The sequence below is a fragment of the Helicoverpa armigera genome, chromosome 1, assembly GCF_030705265.1.
Source record: "Helicoverpa armigera isolate CAAS_96S chromosome 1, ASM3070526v1, whole genome shotgun sequence".
Classification (NCBI taxonomy): Eukaryota; Metazoa; Arthropoda; class Insecta; order Lepidoptera; family Noctuidae; genus Helicoverpa; species Helicoverpa armigera.
This window is the reverse complement of record NC_087120.1, coordinates 4906724-4925311: the sequence shown is the minus strand read 5'-3', so window position 1 is coordinate 4925311 and position 18588 is coordinate 4906724. Positions and strand designations below refer to the sequence as shown.

General features: G+C 36.7%; 1 protein-coding gene across 1 annotated transcript; it reads right to left on the bottom strand.

Annotated features, from left to right (window-relative positions):
* Positions 1–1006: 1006 nt before the first annotated feature.
* Positions 1007–4864, bottom strand: LOC110375778 (uncharacterized). The gene is made up of 3 exons (XM_021334027.3): positions 4707–4864; positions 4213–4374; positions 1007–3283 (listed from the first exon to the last, which is right to left on the bottom strand). The coding sequence occupies exons 2-3, from the start codon at positions 4370–4372 to the stop codon at positions 3132–3134; spliced, it is 312 nt and encodes a 103-aa protein (XP_021189702.3). The 5' UTR covers positions 4373–4374; positions 4707–4864; the 3' UTR covers positions 1007–3131.
* Between the last annotated feature and the right edge of the window lie 13724 nt (positions 4865–18588).

Here is an 18588-nt window from a genome sequence, read left to right as displayed (position 1 = left end):
GTGGATACTAGTTTTACATAGAAATTACAAACTTCTTAGTAAAAGCGTGCTTATTTAACGCAACCTTTACCAGCTCAGTAGTTTTGGAGCTCTTAGGGCACAAACAAACAAAAATGTTTCCTCTTTATTACATTAGTATAGATGATAAGTATGGATTTAGCAAATACGAGTTGGTGTGTTAAGAAAAAATCATTAGCGGTTTTGAGCCAGAAGCGAAGGAATGCAGTCTTATACTTCTTACATTAAATATCTTCAAACATAATTACATAACAGACAACAAAACAATTACTAACTCACTGAATGAAATCATGGCTAAAGTTGTCTGAACGGAATTTTTAGTTTAGTATAAACCTGAATTATCTTTAGATCACAATACTTTTCGTATGAAAATGATATGAGTGTTTTAAGAAAATTGCCCGTGTAACTGGGTTGAGAAGGTCAGACAGGCAGTCGCTCCTTGTAAATCACATGGTAGTCAGCTGCATCCGATGAGACTGGAAACCGACCACAATGCAATTGGGAAAGGGCTAGACAGGTGATGAGACAAGGTGTTATGCAAGCAATGTGTTTTGTATATCATTCCTAATTTACAACATATCAACATTTTTCACCAAATGTGATGTCATAAATAACTGGTTGAAATCATACATTATATTTTAAGTTTCACGGGTCTTTCAAAGAGTATTAACATCACATTATGTTTCTGTGCAATTGCTATAGGTATGTTTATTTGTTGGCAAGGATATGAATACTAAGAAATTAATAAAACTTAACGTAACGTTCCCAGAACCCTTTCGTTACTAACATAATCATACACAAAACAGATAACAATATTCCTACACTACTTAATATACACATATTAAATAACACTTATCCACATTAATTATTTAATTTAATGTTTTACACAATGCTAGGTTTGCACACTTCGACTCGGATACTATGTCATGAACGAGTATGTCATTAATATGAGCGCATTTCATAAACCGATTTTAAATTTTGTAACCACGGGAAAGGAATCCCACGGTCTTTTAGTATACGAAATGTATGTATGTAGGTAGATCTACAACGACATTTATGAAGAAGTCTCAACAGTATTTACATCTGGTGGTGTCGCAAGTTTTCTCGCAGTGTAAACCTAGCTTAACACAGTCACGGATTCACAATTTAGGTCGTAATAAGCGTAAAGTTTCGAAAACAATATTCTTACACAATTCTGTGGTGCAAATAATTGTAAATAAGCTCAGTACAGTACAATGGACGTCACTTACGAGTCTAAACATTACCTATGCTACTAGAAAACTGTAAAACAGTCTCAAAATCTCCACTTAATTCGAATAGGAAGCTAACGATCACTGATTGTTATGTCTTTAGAGTGACAGATATTCACAAGAAACTTATTGATATAACCAAGGAACTAATCTCCGAGAAATACTAGAACAGCCTTACTTATAAAATAATAAGTTATACTTAAGGGGTGTTTAAGAAAAAATCTTACTTATAAACGTGGCTGAAATAAATCATTTTCTTAGCAATGTCTTAAATGAGCTGTCAAATTAAGTAGCCTCACACCCTTGTTTAACCCGCTAATTAGCAAAATGGCTGGATTCTTACCAGCTGATTTTTCATATCCGGTTTATTGACAGTTCAACTTTTTAATTTTATATTTTACGGATGCCATTGTTGCCATTACACAACGTGTTCATGACAAATATTTTTTTAAGCTACCAACATTCCGGTAGTGTTGAGAAATTAGTATGTTTTTATGTCATTATCTGTTCATTACTTAAGACATGCTTAAGCAACGTTTATAGGTCAAAATAATTTAATCACTACTTAAGGCTTTAAGTAGTAATTACTTAAAACAATGCTTAGAAGATGATTTGTTGATTTTTATAAGTAAGGCTGTATATCTTATATGAACCTGATGTAAACAAAAGCGTAACGCTTGTAAAATAAAATAAAGTGATTTATTTAAATAGTTATGTCTGCAAGTTTCTTGGACATGCAGCATACAAACATCATTAATGTGTATGGAATTGTTCATCTTTAGTTTATAAGAATTAAATTAATGGCCTGTAATTTCAATCGGTTATACACATATCGGTTTCAATGATATGTATCACAATACTAATAAAACTCAGTCGATGGATATGTTGATACACATATAATGATGTTTGCATGCAAAGCTTTGAAATGATTGAGTCTAAACATAGTTTCTAATTTTGATAGTTAATCCCTGTTTACGCTCTCAACGCCAGAAATATCAGAAAAATTGCCTGAAACGAAATAACAGGACTGAATAAAGCTTATGTTTAGTAACCTCTTAGTGCAAGCATAGTATTCGAAATATCAAAAAAAAAGTATGACATAGGTACTGTGCCTAAATTATAATATCTTTTCAGTTATCAGATATCAGTTTTCTAGTACATTTGGGTAATCACTGAACACAGAGATACCATGGGGTCGCGCAATGAAATAAAAGGTTACTTTTAACAGCGAGCCCTACTGTAAAAACTGCAAAGAAGCTTGTCTTGGGCCATCGCGGGGCGCTTATCATATATCTTGCTCAGCTTTTAGAAAACAAACACACCACTTTTGTGGGCTTTGCTAGTCATTGTGACGCTACTTCTTTTCTACTAATTCTGAATGGCACTATGAAAAAAGAATACAATTTTAGCAAGCTTTTGATAGAACGTTTGACATTCACACAAAGGATGAATGATTCACAACAAATGGGGATATGCCATAACATTAACAATGGCTTGACTTAATTAGCTACCAGAGAACCGTACTATATGTAGCCTGACCAGAACCGCTGTATTGTTGTAACAATTTCGTTAATATTATTGAGTTTAGTGATCTTGATAAGTTGCGACGGCAAAATAGAACTGTGAAGCCCAAAGAGAATCTAAATCAGAGCATCTGTAGTCTAAAGACCTAATTTAAACTTCCTTCCAACGGTGTTGGTCAAGCTAAGGACATTTGGGGGGACGCACAATAAACTACAACATTACACAAAGATGGAATACATCGCTGGGGGCAGGTGTTCAAAGTTGTAGGAATATTTAGTTGTCGTCGGTGCGGGGTACTGAAGCGTCATGTTTGATGAGCAGCTTCAGTGTCTGCGCGAGCTACAGCGGGACGCCCGGCCCCACCGGCTTGGGCAGCGCGCTCGGCAGCTCGGACGTGCCCACCTCACTCTTGAATGTGGACACGCTGCTCGTCGCGAAGTGACACAGCTCTTTGTCATTGATCATCTTCGTAGACATCGCCTTGTGCATCTCTGAAACGTTACCATTCAGAATGTTAATATAGATCATTACATTTACATGTATAATATATATATGTAGTATATGTATATATGTATGTATAATACCATGTTACCAAGTAGAATAATGTATAATACAATAGTTGTAAATAACGTAGTTTTTAAAATAGTGTTAAGTAAGTATATTAGCTATCGTATTAGGATAAGTCCTGTGATGATAGTTTTAAGGTGGTTTAATAAATAAATAAAGAAATTTATATGTTTTAAATTCCTCACAAAATACCTTCAAAATTACACAAATCATCATCCTCCGAACATTTTTACCAACCACAGTCTCACCGGATTCAGCTGAGTACCAGTGCTTTACAAGAAGTGACTGCTTATCTGTCTTCCTCAACCCATTTACCCGGGCAACCCGATACCCCTTACTACTACTTACTACTACGATACTACTTACTGGATTCAGACTACCTGTAACGACAGCAAAGGATGTTCTATGACAGCCGGGACCTACAGTTTAACGTGCCATCCGAAACACATTCAAACTTAGAAGAGTTGCTTTGAAGAAAAATTGGTACTTGCCTGACCTGGGATCGAACCCGCGCCCTCATGCTTGAGAGGTTGGTCCTTTACCCACTAGGCCACCATGAAACTTTAAAATTCCACAAATACATCATAGTAACTGTCAGAAGTAACCAGCAAAAAACGTTTCAGAATAATTGTTGCTACGTCGTAGACGTATCCGCTACGACGTAGCATCGTAGGCCATATTTGCTATCGATCCGCTTATGACTATGTTATGAGCCCAGTGTTGGATTTACTTACGTAACACGAGCATCAAGGCTGCTGTAGTTTGAGGTGGCTACAAACGTTGAATGCCTTATTTACCTTCTGGAACTGTGACCTTGCCTGATTATAATAATAAGCAAATAAATAGTACTAACCGTTATCTCGTTCTTGAGGGTTCATGGTGAACTTGCAGTCGGGGCGGACAGTGCGGACATTGGAGTCTGCCTCCCGAATCTTCAGGAGCTGACTCTCGGTGATCTTCTTAATGATGTTGTTGAGCTTCTGCTTCCGATCGTTTAGCTCATCTGAATTCATTGCTGTGAACAAAGAGGCTGATTGTTAAACAACTTATATAGACAGTGAGAATATTTTACTTTGTGACCTAATTATGCTATATGCTCTTGAACGTCTCTAAAAATAGATCGTCATGATAGGACGTCAATCAACGCTATTTGCTTTCAGGGGCATACTTTAACAGCATCGTCAGTGTACGTACTAAGGTCACGTCTATTCTTTCACTGACCCTGTGGTAGCCTAATATACACACAAATAACTATCTTCTAGGCTGTTCCTTGAACAATATTATCACATAACAGAATGGTGTAAATTCTTTAACTACACTAATAAATATACAAGGAGTCGTACTCACCGCTAATCTTTTCTTAGACTCACACTCAACAGGTACTCGCGTGACGATAAGTTTTTCTCCGGAGCTTTGAAGTGAACGCCGAGACAGCCCGACACCTTATCGCTGCAGCGAACTGAAATTATTTTATTGATTGATGGACTGCTGAACTGCGCAAGTGCAGTCCGACTGGCTGTTAAGCCTTTATGATATCTGTTGCCGCCGAAAATACACATTTCCGAATGTACTTATTAAGTTGTTATTCTACTTTATGTATCTAACATAAATTAGGCTTCAACTGGCAGGTCTGTGGGTTTGGCTCAATGTAAGGGAAGGATTAATTGTTCATCTGCAATTATTTATTTCAATATCTGATTTTGTGAGACTATATGCTATTGAAGGTTTATATAGAGACTATACTACTTAATTCCACGTTATATACTTATGCAAACTTTTATTAATTTTACGCACGAGTAAGTAGGTATAATTTGCTGTAGTTAGAAGTTTCCATATGTTATTCCCAATATATCCAAGACAAAAGTAATACAATTTCGAAATTATAATATTGTGGCCTCAAATATTAAATTAGAATACTGCGGACAAAACATTGAAGAATTGGACACAACCAAATTTTTAGGAGTGTTATATACTAGATAAAAATGTGAACTGGAATGCTCAAGTAGCGAGTGTCTGCACTCGCATAAATAAATTTGTTTATGCCCTTCGGAAAATTAGAAAGCTTAGGTACTTGTGAAAAAACGGCTTTACTAGCGCATCACGTTTATGTAAGTTCGGTACTCCGGTATGGGTTAATAAAATAAAAATAAATAAATAAGCCATTTATTTCATGCTTCTGCATAGTTTAAGTATTTACATTTTTTATACACTTTATGTTTATTCAGCATGAACCCCGGATTGGGTATAGGCCTCCTCCAAAGATGCCCATGTCTCTCTGTCTCTCTGTCACGTGCTACGTCTTGCCAGGATGGGCCAGCAGTCCGTTTTAGGTCATCTTCCCATCTTGTTAGTGGTTTCCCTCGGCTTCTCTTACCCATGGGTATGGGTTAATATTATGGGGTAATTCTACAGAGGTCAGTAAAGCATTCATATCTCAAAAAAAGAAAATGTATCCGGGCTATCTGTGGAGCTAGTCCAACAGAGTCGTGCAGACCACTATTTAGAAGATTAAATGTTTTTACCCTAAGTAGCCTTTATATTTATGAAATCGGAGTATTTATTAAAAAGCACAGTCAATTGTTTGAAAAAGTGAGTGATAATATAAGGTACCAATCACGCGACATAACAAAATTTGCTCTGCCGAGTTTTCTAACAACTCTGTATAAGAAAAACTGTAGCTGCATGACGATCCAGATTTTTAACTTAATTCCTAAGACAATAAGAGAACTCACATTATCCAAATTCAAAATCAAACTTTTTTCTGAATTTATTAATCACAAAAAAGTATGATCCAATGCTTAAGTAGTGTCTAACACACAATGATGATTGTTCGTTGTTTAATTTAACATGTATTTGTGTTTTGTATAATTAAATGGATTGTAATTGTATTCTCTTGATTGTTTGAAATAACACTTTTATATGACACTATAAAATATTTATTTTTTATGTATGTCAATGTAGTATGTACCAAATTTACATACCGATTGAGCGGTGAGATATGCGTGTACTTTATGTAACTTTACCAAAACACCTGTATCTAATACCGTGTCTCTGTAAATAATTATTCTTAATTCTATTCTGTATAATGTCAACCTGGTTGCTGGTAATATGCCTGAAGTAGGTACCTATAAGCATCACGATTCTCAAAGGTGTTTTCAATCATACAAAGAAAAACAAAAAAGAAATGCGTTAATAAGTAATAGTAATAAGAATACAATATTGTATCATATGTTCGTTTGTTGCCCGTGGTAGTACCAATAGTACTACCAGTAGTACGAGCAGTTTTTTCTTGCCCGTGGTACTACCAGACCGCTTGGTAGTACTACGGGAAGAAAAATTTACCCGTGGTACTATTGGTAGTACCACGGGCAACAAACGATTTTATTTTAGGCTCAAGATTTTTTAAATTAAAAAAAAACATTTTTTTTTAATAATACAAAAAGTCATACAAAAATAAGAAAAAATATGTAAGAAAGAGTCACCTACTCCAAAATAATTATAACAAAGCAATTTATTTGAAAAGAGCACCAGTTGCGAATTGTTAATTTTTGATTTAAAGAGTTAATTAATAATAATAATTAAGTAATTTTTGACGTCTTCAACAGGGAAGTGATAACTTGGATTTGAGCCCATACAATACTGATCGATATGTTAACTCATTGTGACTTAAGTCTTTAATGTTGGTATGTAATATATACCTACTTTGTTGTATGCTAGCCTTTTCCCGTGGTTTCACCCGCGTCATCTGAGAACTACTGCGCGTACCGAGATAAAATATAGCCTACTAGCTGCCGCAAGCGGCTTCGCCCGCACGGTGTGTTGATAAAAAGTATCCTATGTTAAATAAACGGACTTTCGCATTTATAATATTATTTAATGACAATAATGAATATTTTTTATTCTTACCCAAGGCCAAGGTTTCTATTGGTAAGTATCTGTTTATTTTATTTTGTAAAATATTAAATAAATAAGTAAAACAAATAAATTCTTTTATTTCTGAACCAATACCGGTCATCATGAGCGACCAGCCTCCACCAGCACGTGAAACACCATGTACAACTCCGCAGGAACACGACACGTCAAAGAACTTTAAACGTCAATCTACATGAACGTGATTTGAATGGTTATTATTTTTTACCTTCAGGCTGCTCACACATTGTCGTTAGAAAATGTTTGTAAACATAAAAACATTCACTATCCTTTTTACTTACACCTGTGAAGTGGTAAATGTTTTTACACTTAAGTCGAGGACACTGCACCTTTAGACGAAGACACTGAAAGTGCTAGGCACAGCTAGGCACCTTGTAGCTCAGTGGTCAGAGCCCTTCGGAAACCATCATACCGGTACCGTAAGTCCAGATAGTTTTGGCCTATTAATTAAGCTATCTGAATAATATTTATATTAGCTTCCGCCAGCGGCTTCGCCCGCGTGGTGTGTTGATGTGAAAGAATAACAAACATACATCCATACATTCTCACAAACTTTCACATTTACATATAAATAGTAGGATTTATAATATTAGTAGGATTTGTAAGTATATAGTTTTTTCTCGATTAGTCGAGCAGTGTATACCTCGATGTGGAATTTGACAATGTTACAGTCATATAAAATGGATTATTAATATAGCGATGAGTCGTACCTACATGGAATATCGGTAATTTTTACACAGATTTTAATAGCATGGAGCATGGAAGAAAATTCCCAAAGCGACTCGTACAAAACTGACCGCTTGTACGTTTAGTGTGCCTTCTCATTACGTCGCAAGTAGTGCGGCAGCAACGCGGCTGTAGCAGCGCGACAGACGCGCGGTTCGCTGGCGGCTAAATTCCATACCTACTAAAAAGAGCAGCGCGACAGCCGCGCGACACTTGATTGTCCGTACTGGACGGAAGCACGGCAGCCGCGTGCTGTCAGTCGACTTGAAGCCAGTATTGCAATAGAACGTTTTTACAATGAGCAAAGGACAATGCTATTCTTTGTATGGAAGTTGGGCTCAAGGATTGCCCACAATTATCTACTGCATAGTGTATACCTACTGTTCTATAGGCTTATATTAGTACCCAGGGGCCCGATTCTCCTAAGTTAATAATGTCAAAATCGAATAGAAATCGAATCGCAATATGATCGCAATAGCAGTTTTAACCATATCAGGCATTCTGCTACTAATAAAAGACCAATCAATATTCGATTGACATTTGATTGGTGTGCGATTGGTCTGCTATTTTGGTGATTTTGGTCTATACGGTAGTTTGCTGTACAATCATTTTGCAATCGTAAATCATTTGCAGACAAAATGATTCATTATTGAATGACAGAAAAGGATAAAAACGTTTATTTCAAAGAAAAAATAGCGGAATACCACATACGCTTCAAACGTAATCGAGTCGGGATTGGATCTCAGTCGAACCGAGTCGAACGTGAATCGTATGTTGCTTAAGTAAAATTAGGAGAATCGGGCCCCAGACCAAAGTATTTCGAAATCTATCCCAGGAGTCTTGAGAAAAACTTGTTTGACTCATGCTCAATATTACGAAAAATATGCTAACGAACTCTTAACTATTCCACTTATACTAACTTAATTTAAATGAATTTACTGGTAAATCAGCTGTCGATACAACCGTCGGACCGCTAAGAGGGAGACCCTATGGGGGAGTCGCCATTCTCTGGAGGAAAGGTATGTTTGACTCAGTTTCTGCTGTGGACTGTGTAAGTGAGCGAATTGTGGCCATTAAGGCAGTTATTGGTGAGCGTTCTATTCTTGTTTTTTCTGTCTACATGCCAACAGACTCGCTGGAGAATTTGATCATCTTTACAGATCTTTTAGGTGAAATATATGCTATCGTAGAAAGTTCTGACACTGAAAATGTATTTATATTAGGCGATTTTAATGCGCATCCAAAACAAAACTTTTATAATGAGTTGACTAGCTTCTGTGCGGAGCAGTCATGGGTTTGTGCCGATATACAATTTCTAGGGCTTGAGCATAATTACTACACATATATTAGTGATGCGCATGGGTGTAGGAGGTGGCTGGATCACTGTGTAGTTTCTTCGGCGGCATGGGAGACTGTCGTGGATGTAGGTATAGATGAGGATGTATATAATTCTGATCATTTACCCATATATATTGTATGTGATTTAAGCATAGTTAAGTCAAAACTGGTGAGTCAGGCTGTGCCCCGTACTGCGACGATACAATGGACCCAGAAAGTACAAATCTTTGTGTGGTCGGAATAAACACGTCCACAAGGCTCACAGCGAGGCTAGGCTTAAATTTAAATCCTGGATTGAACAAAAACGTCCAACTGATGGTTGTTTTTACGAACAAATGAGAGAGGCTCGTAAAGTTTTCAAAAGTCGTTTAAAATGGTGCCAAAATAACCAAGAGCAGATTAAAATGGATATTTTAACAGAACAGCGAGCTTCTAACAATTTTGGTAAATTCTGGAAATCCACAGGTAAATTAGAAGGTGATCACGGGGATATTGCAAACCTGTTCATGGAACATTTCCAAGTGCTGAGAATTGCTATAGGGAAGCGGAGACACTTGTGCATTTCTCTGCCATGCAAGTCAAAAACGTCGTACAGGGAATGAGCAGGGGAAAGTCCCCCGGTCATGATGGACTTAGCATTGAACACCTGAAATACGCAGGAGTTCACATGCCGAGGGTCTTGTCGCTGTTCTATACAATGTGCCTACGCCACTCATACCTTCCAGATAACCTAATGAAAACCATTGTAGTCCCCATCGTTAAAAACAGGGTAGGGGACATATCGAATAAGGGTAATTATCGTCCAATTTCCTTGGCGACGATTATGGCGAAGGTATTGGACAGTCTGCTTGATTCAAGTTTGAAAAATATCTTAACCCTTCATGAAGCACAGTTCGGGTTTCAGCCTGGACTCTCAACTGAAACTGCTATATTAAGTCTCAAGCATACTGTTCAATACTATACCGATCGTAAGACGCCGGTGTACGCCTGCTTCCTTGACCTCTCAAAGGCCTTCGATCTTGTCTCTTATGATGTGCTTTGGGAGAAGTTGAGGGACAGGGGTGCCCCATCCTGAGATACTGAAGACCCTGCGGTACTGGTATTCCAATCAAATTAATCAGGTGAGATGGTCTAACACATTGTCCCTACCGTATAAATTGGAATGCGGCGTGAGACAAGGTGGCTTGACATCTCCTAGGCTGTTTAATTTGTACGTAAATGACCTCATCACGGAGCTCAGCAGCATGCGTGTGGGTTGTCAAATAAACGGAGTCAGCGTTAACAACATTAGCTATGCGGATGACATGGTGCTGCTGGGCCCGACTGCTGGGGCAATCAGGGACATGCTCAAAGTTTGTGAGACGTATGCTGCCTCACACGGACTCACTTACAATGTGACCAAAAGTGAGAAGATTCTGTTCCAGACGTTATTAAGTTGAATGGCCTTAGCTTACACAGAGTGTCGAAATTTAAATATCTTGGACTTGAATCTTTACACAGAGTGTCGAATTTTTTAAGACTTTGTAATATATAAAAAGGTTTTAAAGTAGTATGTGTAGCTAAATGTACAAGATTGTTTAAAAGACTATTACCAGAAACACTACAAAGCTTCAGAAAGAATCTTTCTAATAAGAAATCAAAACGAATAGCTAGAGGTGCGACATTACATTCAATCTGCAAAGCATTCACAGGCAGGAGTACTTCTGAATGCCCCAGTAATAATAATAAAATAACCCGCAAACATTTGTTTTGCAAAATATTTAAACTATTTACGTTTTGAATCTGCAGCAAAGCAATAAAAACCATATTCAAAGTGACTACGTACCTACTAAAGATTTATACAGGGTTACTGGTAAGTAGACCGCATCCTTTCAGGAGGTGATAGTATAGGCCAATACGGACAAATTTGACCCTGGGATACACTGGGCAAAAGTTAACCCATTTCAAGATAATCGAATTTCAAGATCAGTCGTCTAGGTACACGTATAAATTTTCATTATTAGTCAAAAGTCTCGTTTTTGTGGATTTTTGTGTTTTTGGATAGAAGATGAATCACTTCATAATAACAAACCATAAAACTGTACAAATCACAGAGGAAATTATAGCGAACAGCAATTACTTTTGTAGTAGTTATTTTCTCAAAAATGTAACTCTTCATTTTTTTGTGCAGAATACTTAAAAAACATCTACATCTATCTAGCTATCCAAAAAGGCACAAAACACACAAAAATCCGCAAAAATGAGACTTCGAGAGACGACTTGTAAAGAAAAGATCTTGAAATTCGATTATCTTGAAACAGGTCAACTTTTGCCCAGTGTATCCCGGGGTCAAATTTGTCCGTATTGACCTATACTATCACCTCCTCAAAGGATACGGTCCACTTACCAATAACCCTGTATAATAATTAATATTAACTCGGAAATTTTTGAACGCGTAACTTATTTCAATCCAGTTTAAAGCACTTGGCTTCGGCCCGTGCCATTTCGACATTTTGAGATATTTTATAAAAAATAACGAGACATAATATAATATAACGACCATATCACGTTGTACTGGGATCGATCTATCATCACTGACAGGGGCCCGATTCTCCTAATTTTACTTAAGCGACATACGATTCATGTTCGACTCGATTCGACTGAGATCCAATCCCGACTCGATTACGATTGAAACGTATGTGGCATTCCGCTATTTTTTCTTTGAAATAAACGTTTTTATCCTTTTCTGTTATTCAATAATGAATCATTTTGTCTGCAAATGATTTACGATTGCAAAATGATTGTACAGCAAACTACCGTATAGATAGACCAAAATCACCAAAATAGCAGACCAATCGCACACCAATCAAATGTCAATCGAATACGATTGGTCTTTTATTAGTAGTAGAATGCCCGATATGGTTAAAACTGCTATTTCGATCATATTGCGATTCGATTTCTATTAGATTTTGACATTATTAACTTAGGAGAATCGGGGCCCAGGACTATTGCAACCAATAAGCCTGATATAGTGGTGATAGATCGATTAGCGCGCCGCGCGATGATAGTCGATGTTGCCGTCCCGCATGACGAGAACCTCGTGAAAGCTGAGAAAGAGAAACAAATAAAGTATCTTGACTTAGCGCACGAGGTTGTCGCCATGTGGAATGTCGACGCGGCTGTCATTGTGCCGATTGTCGTTACGGCCAATGGTCTAATAGCCAAGAGCCTCGACCAACACCTCAGGAGGCTCTCGTTAGGCGGCTGGATCAAGGGACTGATTCAGAAGGCAGTACTCCTTGATACGGCGTGTATTGTGAGGAGGTTTCTGTCTCTGGGACCCTAACCACCGGTATCTTGGACCCTGTGCCCGATATCGGTGGCAACCTATTTTTTATGCTCCTGCTCCACCTGCGTTAGCGTTAACGTTAATGTCAATGGCCAACTACACGTTACTTATTGCATTAAAAATGCGTGTTGGCTACACTTACGCAAAGAGTTATGCCCGTTTTCACCAACAACCTCTTACCGTTTCCCTATCTAAATGCTACTTTTAGTAAGGATCCCTCCCAATTTGACACCTACCTAAATTCATTTTCACCACACTTGTACATGGATCCCTTAAGTAAGTGACAGATTACTAGTTCTACAAACGATAATGCAAAGTCGATATTTTATCGATAAAATGATTTTTCTGTACTTCTTAAGAAATAAACGTCTATCGAGTATTTATTACTAAAGCCTGAGTTTTTTTTCTTGTGATGTTATTTTAATTTAACTTAAACTACATTACGCTATGTTTTATGCAATAAAACAGTAAAGAGGTTTTCTATGTATGGGTGAATTTTTACCTATGTCATTCGCGCGTTTGTCAAATTGACTGATGTGTATGTGTACATAGAGTGAGGTTAATTTTGGGTTTATTATTGTTGAATAGATAAGTTTATTTTGGCAGAGAAGAGAAAACGAGGATAAACCTTTCTTGCAGAAGAAAAAGACAAGCTAGTGAAATTGCTGACGTCTCATAGAGACACAATATTAAACAAAAAACGAATGGGACCACGAACGAAGCCAAAAACAAAGCTTGGATCCAGTCACAAATAGTTTTAATGCGACAGGAACCCTTTACAGGTAAATGAGAATAATATCTGTGTATAATAATATAGTGTATTAAGATATTGCCGTACAACTGTGTTCCTTGTTTTACTGTCGGCTTCATTGTATTTTTGTTCTCCAGGATTTAAGTATGGGGTTAAAATTATATATTTATTTAGTTTCAGGTGGTGCGAGAAATTGGAAAGACGTGTAAAAACATGCTGCGCCCAGCCCACCTCAAATTGAATTGGTGCAGGAGGATGATGATAATGTTTGGTACATCATATGAATGAGGACTAATATTAAAATATTTGTTTACTATCTTTGTTTTAATTTACATAATTTATTATGTTCAATGTTAGCCTACTTCTTACCTCCAGAGGGTATCCCCTATCACCCAGGAGATAGGCTCCTCCATATTCACCATTTTCGAATCATTGGTATCTACTGCAGTTTTGGTATTTAAGGCCTATTCAAACCTGAGCGATATTCGCTGCCGCTGTGGGTAGAGGTAGATACCGCGCGGGTTTCGCTCAGGTATTTAGTATCAAGTATAGTTACCGGCACGGATATTGAGCTCTCGGCGGAAGAGTGGGGATCGCTTTGCGCACTGTACACAAGGCAATAAACCAATAAATGGCTTCTGCGCAGGTGAAGGTCAGGGCTCAATATCCGTGCCGATAACTATACCGCGGCTAGAGCGACCTGAGCGATATCCACTGCCGCTGTGGGTAGAAGTACATACCGCGCGGCAGCAGCGGCATGCATCCCGAACATCAACAGTAATATTAACGCATACCCACTGGGTTTCTCTGTCGCAGGTGGTAGCGAATACCGCTTAGGTCTGAACAGTCATATTACCGCATACCCACAGGGTTTTCTCTGCCGTAGACGGTAGCGAATACCGCTTAGGTCTGAATAGGCCTATAGTTGTCTCGGCCACCGCGAAACTACATCAGTGATTACCAGATTTGCATCTGTTATGGTCTGTATATTTATGGACATGCAGGACTTCCTATTTTTGAATAATTCAGCGACATCACGACCTAGCAAGTGCATTCATAGCAAGTGATAACCTATAATCTTATAAAAAGTCATGATCATCGTACTTTTTTCTCAGACATCTGCTCTTTCACGTAAGATAGGTACGTGGTCTTCTAATGATTATTATTTTACATATCCACAACCTCCACAGCTTCTAAACTTTCTAAAAGTTTACGTTTCATTTTTTTTTGCTTTTTAAACATGGTATTTTTGGTGTTACATAACATATAAAGGTACATTTCACTATCCATCGCCAGAAACGGTTCAAAATATGTTTGTATTCTGTAATGATAATGATAGGAGTTGTTTAAGCAGGCATCAATCGGGCTCCCAAGTTTAAGTGAAATTTTTAGGTTAAAATTGACACCTAGGCTTTGGTGAAAATGAAATTCTTATTAAGTGTTCCGTAAATGCTCCCTAAATTTAGGTATTCGTTGGTGAAAACGGGCATTAATCCCTCATGAAGTAACGCGTTAACATACATTAAAGAGATTAAACTCAGACACACAAAATAATTCTAAAAACTAAAGCTTTCTCATTTGACCATTCCATTATCGTGCTCGTAAAATGCAGTTACAACTTAAACAAAGTGTCTACACTCGTCCTTGCATGCGTGCAATGAGATGGCATTAATGTAGCCAACATCACTTAGCGCTCTAAGCTACGCACTAAAACCCTTTGATGTGTCCAAAAAACCGACACCCGAGTTATCGCTTAACGTTTAATGCTATTAATAATGCCATTAGTATAAATTGCCATTAAAACGTTGGCCACATCTGCGTAATGCCAAAATTTAACGCGTTAAGACGCAGGTGGAGCAGTAGCATTATATTTTTAAATGTTTTAATTTTTTTTATTTAATATTTAAAATGTAAAATATATGTTCAAAAATAAATAAATGACAAAAAAAAATATATAATATAAAATAATATAAAAATAAACTGTATAATAGGTAATATTTTTGGGTCTGCTCCCCAGTAAGTCCCACTCAAGGATTTTAAAACATTAATACCTCTATTTGCTTTGGCAACAATATTCCTAATGTAATTACTCCAGGACAAATTGTGTGTAAATATAACTCCCAAAAATCTAACTTCAAGAGAGCTGGGTAATGCACAATTACGACGAACACGACTACTTTGGACTTTAATGGATTGATAGTGAGGTCAAGGTAAGAGAAATAATTGTGCAAATGTGTTAATGCAACATTGACTGTCTCAACTACTTGCGAAATGTTCTTCCCAGATGAATAAACCACAAGATCATCTGCAAACTGTAGATTTTTAACTTGAGCCCCTAAAATTAAATTTAATCTACGTATTTACAATATAATATATTGTTATATAACTTTATCTATGTATTATTGATAATAGCTGGTCAAAGTTAGCCAAAGTAATAAATATATATGGTATAGGTAACCATAAACCAACTTACTACTTGCAAATTCTTCAAAACGGCTCAAGTTATAATCGACTTAATGATAAATCATCAAATGACTCCTCCCGCTGTGGGATAACAGCGTGAGGGAGTGTCAGACTGTTAGTGACTTAAACCCACTGGGGTTTGCTGAATTTCTTTGAGAAGCGAGTGGAACTGGATATTGCTAACTCTATCTTGTCTTCATCAATTAATAATCATGATCCTCTTAATAATGAGACTGAATATATTCAATCACCATTAAATATATTTTATTCATATCTTTGTACGTGTATTTATTTTTCAAATAAAATTATTATTACTTTAAAATCTGTTTTGTTCAGTAAGTAAAAATAAATTGCTCAAATTCAAAGAAAACACATTTACTATTAAAAGTATTTAATTCTAGAAGAATGATTTAATCATGAGACTATCTGGATTCAACACATGTCAGTATTTCAATTTGTTCTTCAAGTGTGGCATGTTTCTCTTGAAGACATTTCACGACGTACTTGAGAGATTCAATGGTTTGCTGATTCTCTAATTTAGAATTCTTTGCTGTCTCTGAATGATTCTGAAGGATTTCCACATGTTTCTTAGTTTGAACAACCAGATCCATGAGCCTGCTGTTTAAATTTTCTTGCTTTTTTATCATGAGCCAAAGAGCCGCTTCTTTTGGTGCATCAGGGCGACATCTGAGGTCATCAGTAATGTACAGGTCCGGATCAGAGGGCTCTTTTAGTTTGCTCATGTTGGTCTTTATATCAGCTGTTAGTTCAGCTTGACTGAGCTTGTTCAATAATCTGTCTACTCTGGATCTTGGCAGCTCCACGCCCTGGGAACAAATACAAAGTATAAATGACTAGAACTTTCCCTTACACATGCTGAATATGTTTTAATATGACATTACATTTTATGAACTACATCACAGAATAAATACACAATAAACCTCTAATGTTGTTCAACCTAACATTGCTTAAGTTTTAACCTATGTACACACTGTAAGCTCCATGCAAATGCATATATACATATACTGCTAAAAATGGAAGAATAAATGACAATATATTGCAAATAATGAAATTATCTTGCAAATAACAACAGGCAAGAGTGGTTAACTAACTAGTTGACATACCAAGAACTTTTGATGGTTATTATGGAACATTAATGACAAAAGTAAAGTTCACACTCATGGACAGTAAATGCTGACATAAAAGTGAAAGCATTTCTGAAAACTTACATGTTGTGGCTCTGCCTCATAGTTCCGAGAGACACGGGATATAAACCCCGTTTTTTTGTATTTATTAGTCAACTCCTTTTTATCTTTTTGAGAGTGTGATGGTTTCTCTTTGGTAGTTGTTTTGCTTGATGGTGTATTTACTGTGTCTAGTTTCGAGTTTTTATTCTGTGACTAAACATATAAAATTGTGCATAACATAATTAAATATAGGAAATAGACCAGTGTCTGATTATAAATAATATGTGTATTGAATAATTACACAGAGGCTTCAGATTCTATTAATTTAATTAATCAGAGTCAGATTATATTAATAATAATATAAAATTTAATAATAGTTACACTTACTTTGACTGGAGGCTTCGGCGCAATTCTTGGAAAAACAGGCGCAAAAATAGTTGGTACAGCATTCTCTCTAAGTTTTTTATTAGAATCAAAGCATTTCGACTCGAAATGTTTGGAGCATATCTGGCTTCTGTACCAGTCTAGCATAGAACACTTATTTTTTAATACTCTCAGCCATCGTTTTCTCATTTCATTGCTTGACGGACATCTGTAGAACAAACAAATCAAACAATACAGGATTAGTGGGCATCCAGAACTATTTTTTAAATTACATTTGCATGGTGTGTTTATACTTATATTCGTATCGTGATCATTCGTGATGCATTTATACTTACGAATGAAATGAAACTCCCGGCGGTTTATTCAGTATCGTTGTTCGGCAATTTTCAATGGCGCAATGAGTCGCTGACATAGCCATGGACATAGCAATTGTTGATCTTGCGGTATTAATTTAAATACAATTCAATCAACTACGAAGGTAATTATAATTAAATAGCATTGATTTACTAAAATAAAAACTGCGATTTACGATGCTTGCTCTCTTGCACACAAGTGACACATTTTATTAATTGACATGACACTGACATAACAATCTATGGCAACTCAGCAGTCCACTGGTTTAGTGGTTTAGTGAATGGTTTATCAGAGTCAGAGATTATTCTATCCTCCATGCCGTCTGTATAGTGGCCCGAGCCACACCTCAAACAGGGGACTTTTCGCTACTATTATGGCATGCGCTGCACAGGGCTAACTAGCCTTTTTCGAATTATATTAAGGTCAGCTACCAGACACTTTCGTTAGTTAACATGAAATAATAAAATCTTTACCTACTTGTTTTATTACATTATCCACGTCTATGGAAATATTATATAAAATTGCTAGTTAACCCCTCTGCTCGACAAGATTTTGACATATGACTTTACCGTTGATTCGGCGGGAATTTTGAATCGCGACATGGAAGTCAAAAATTTGCACTAACTTTCAACACATGAATTCTAAGTCCGTAATGCCTGATCAGAAGTATTTTAACTATAACTTTAGAGCTCACTTATTTGACAACAACGTGCAAAGGTCAAATGGGGTCAGTTAATTCAGAAAAAGATAATAATTACGGTGTTTTTA

Bases quoted from the DNA above. Each gene is read 5' to 3' on its own strand.
- LOC110375778 (XM_021334027.3), bottom strand. From the start codon at position 4,372: ATGAATTCAGATGAGCTAAACGATCGGAAGCAGAAGCTCAACAACATC. The intron at 3,284-4,212 runs GTTAGTACTATT...GTAACGTTTCAG, and splicing joins CCCTCAAGAACGAGATAACG to AGATGCACAAGGCGATGTCT.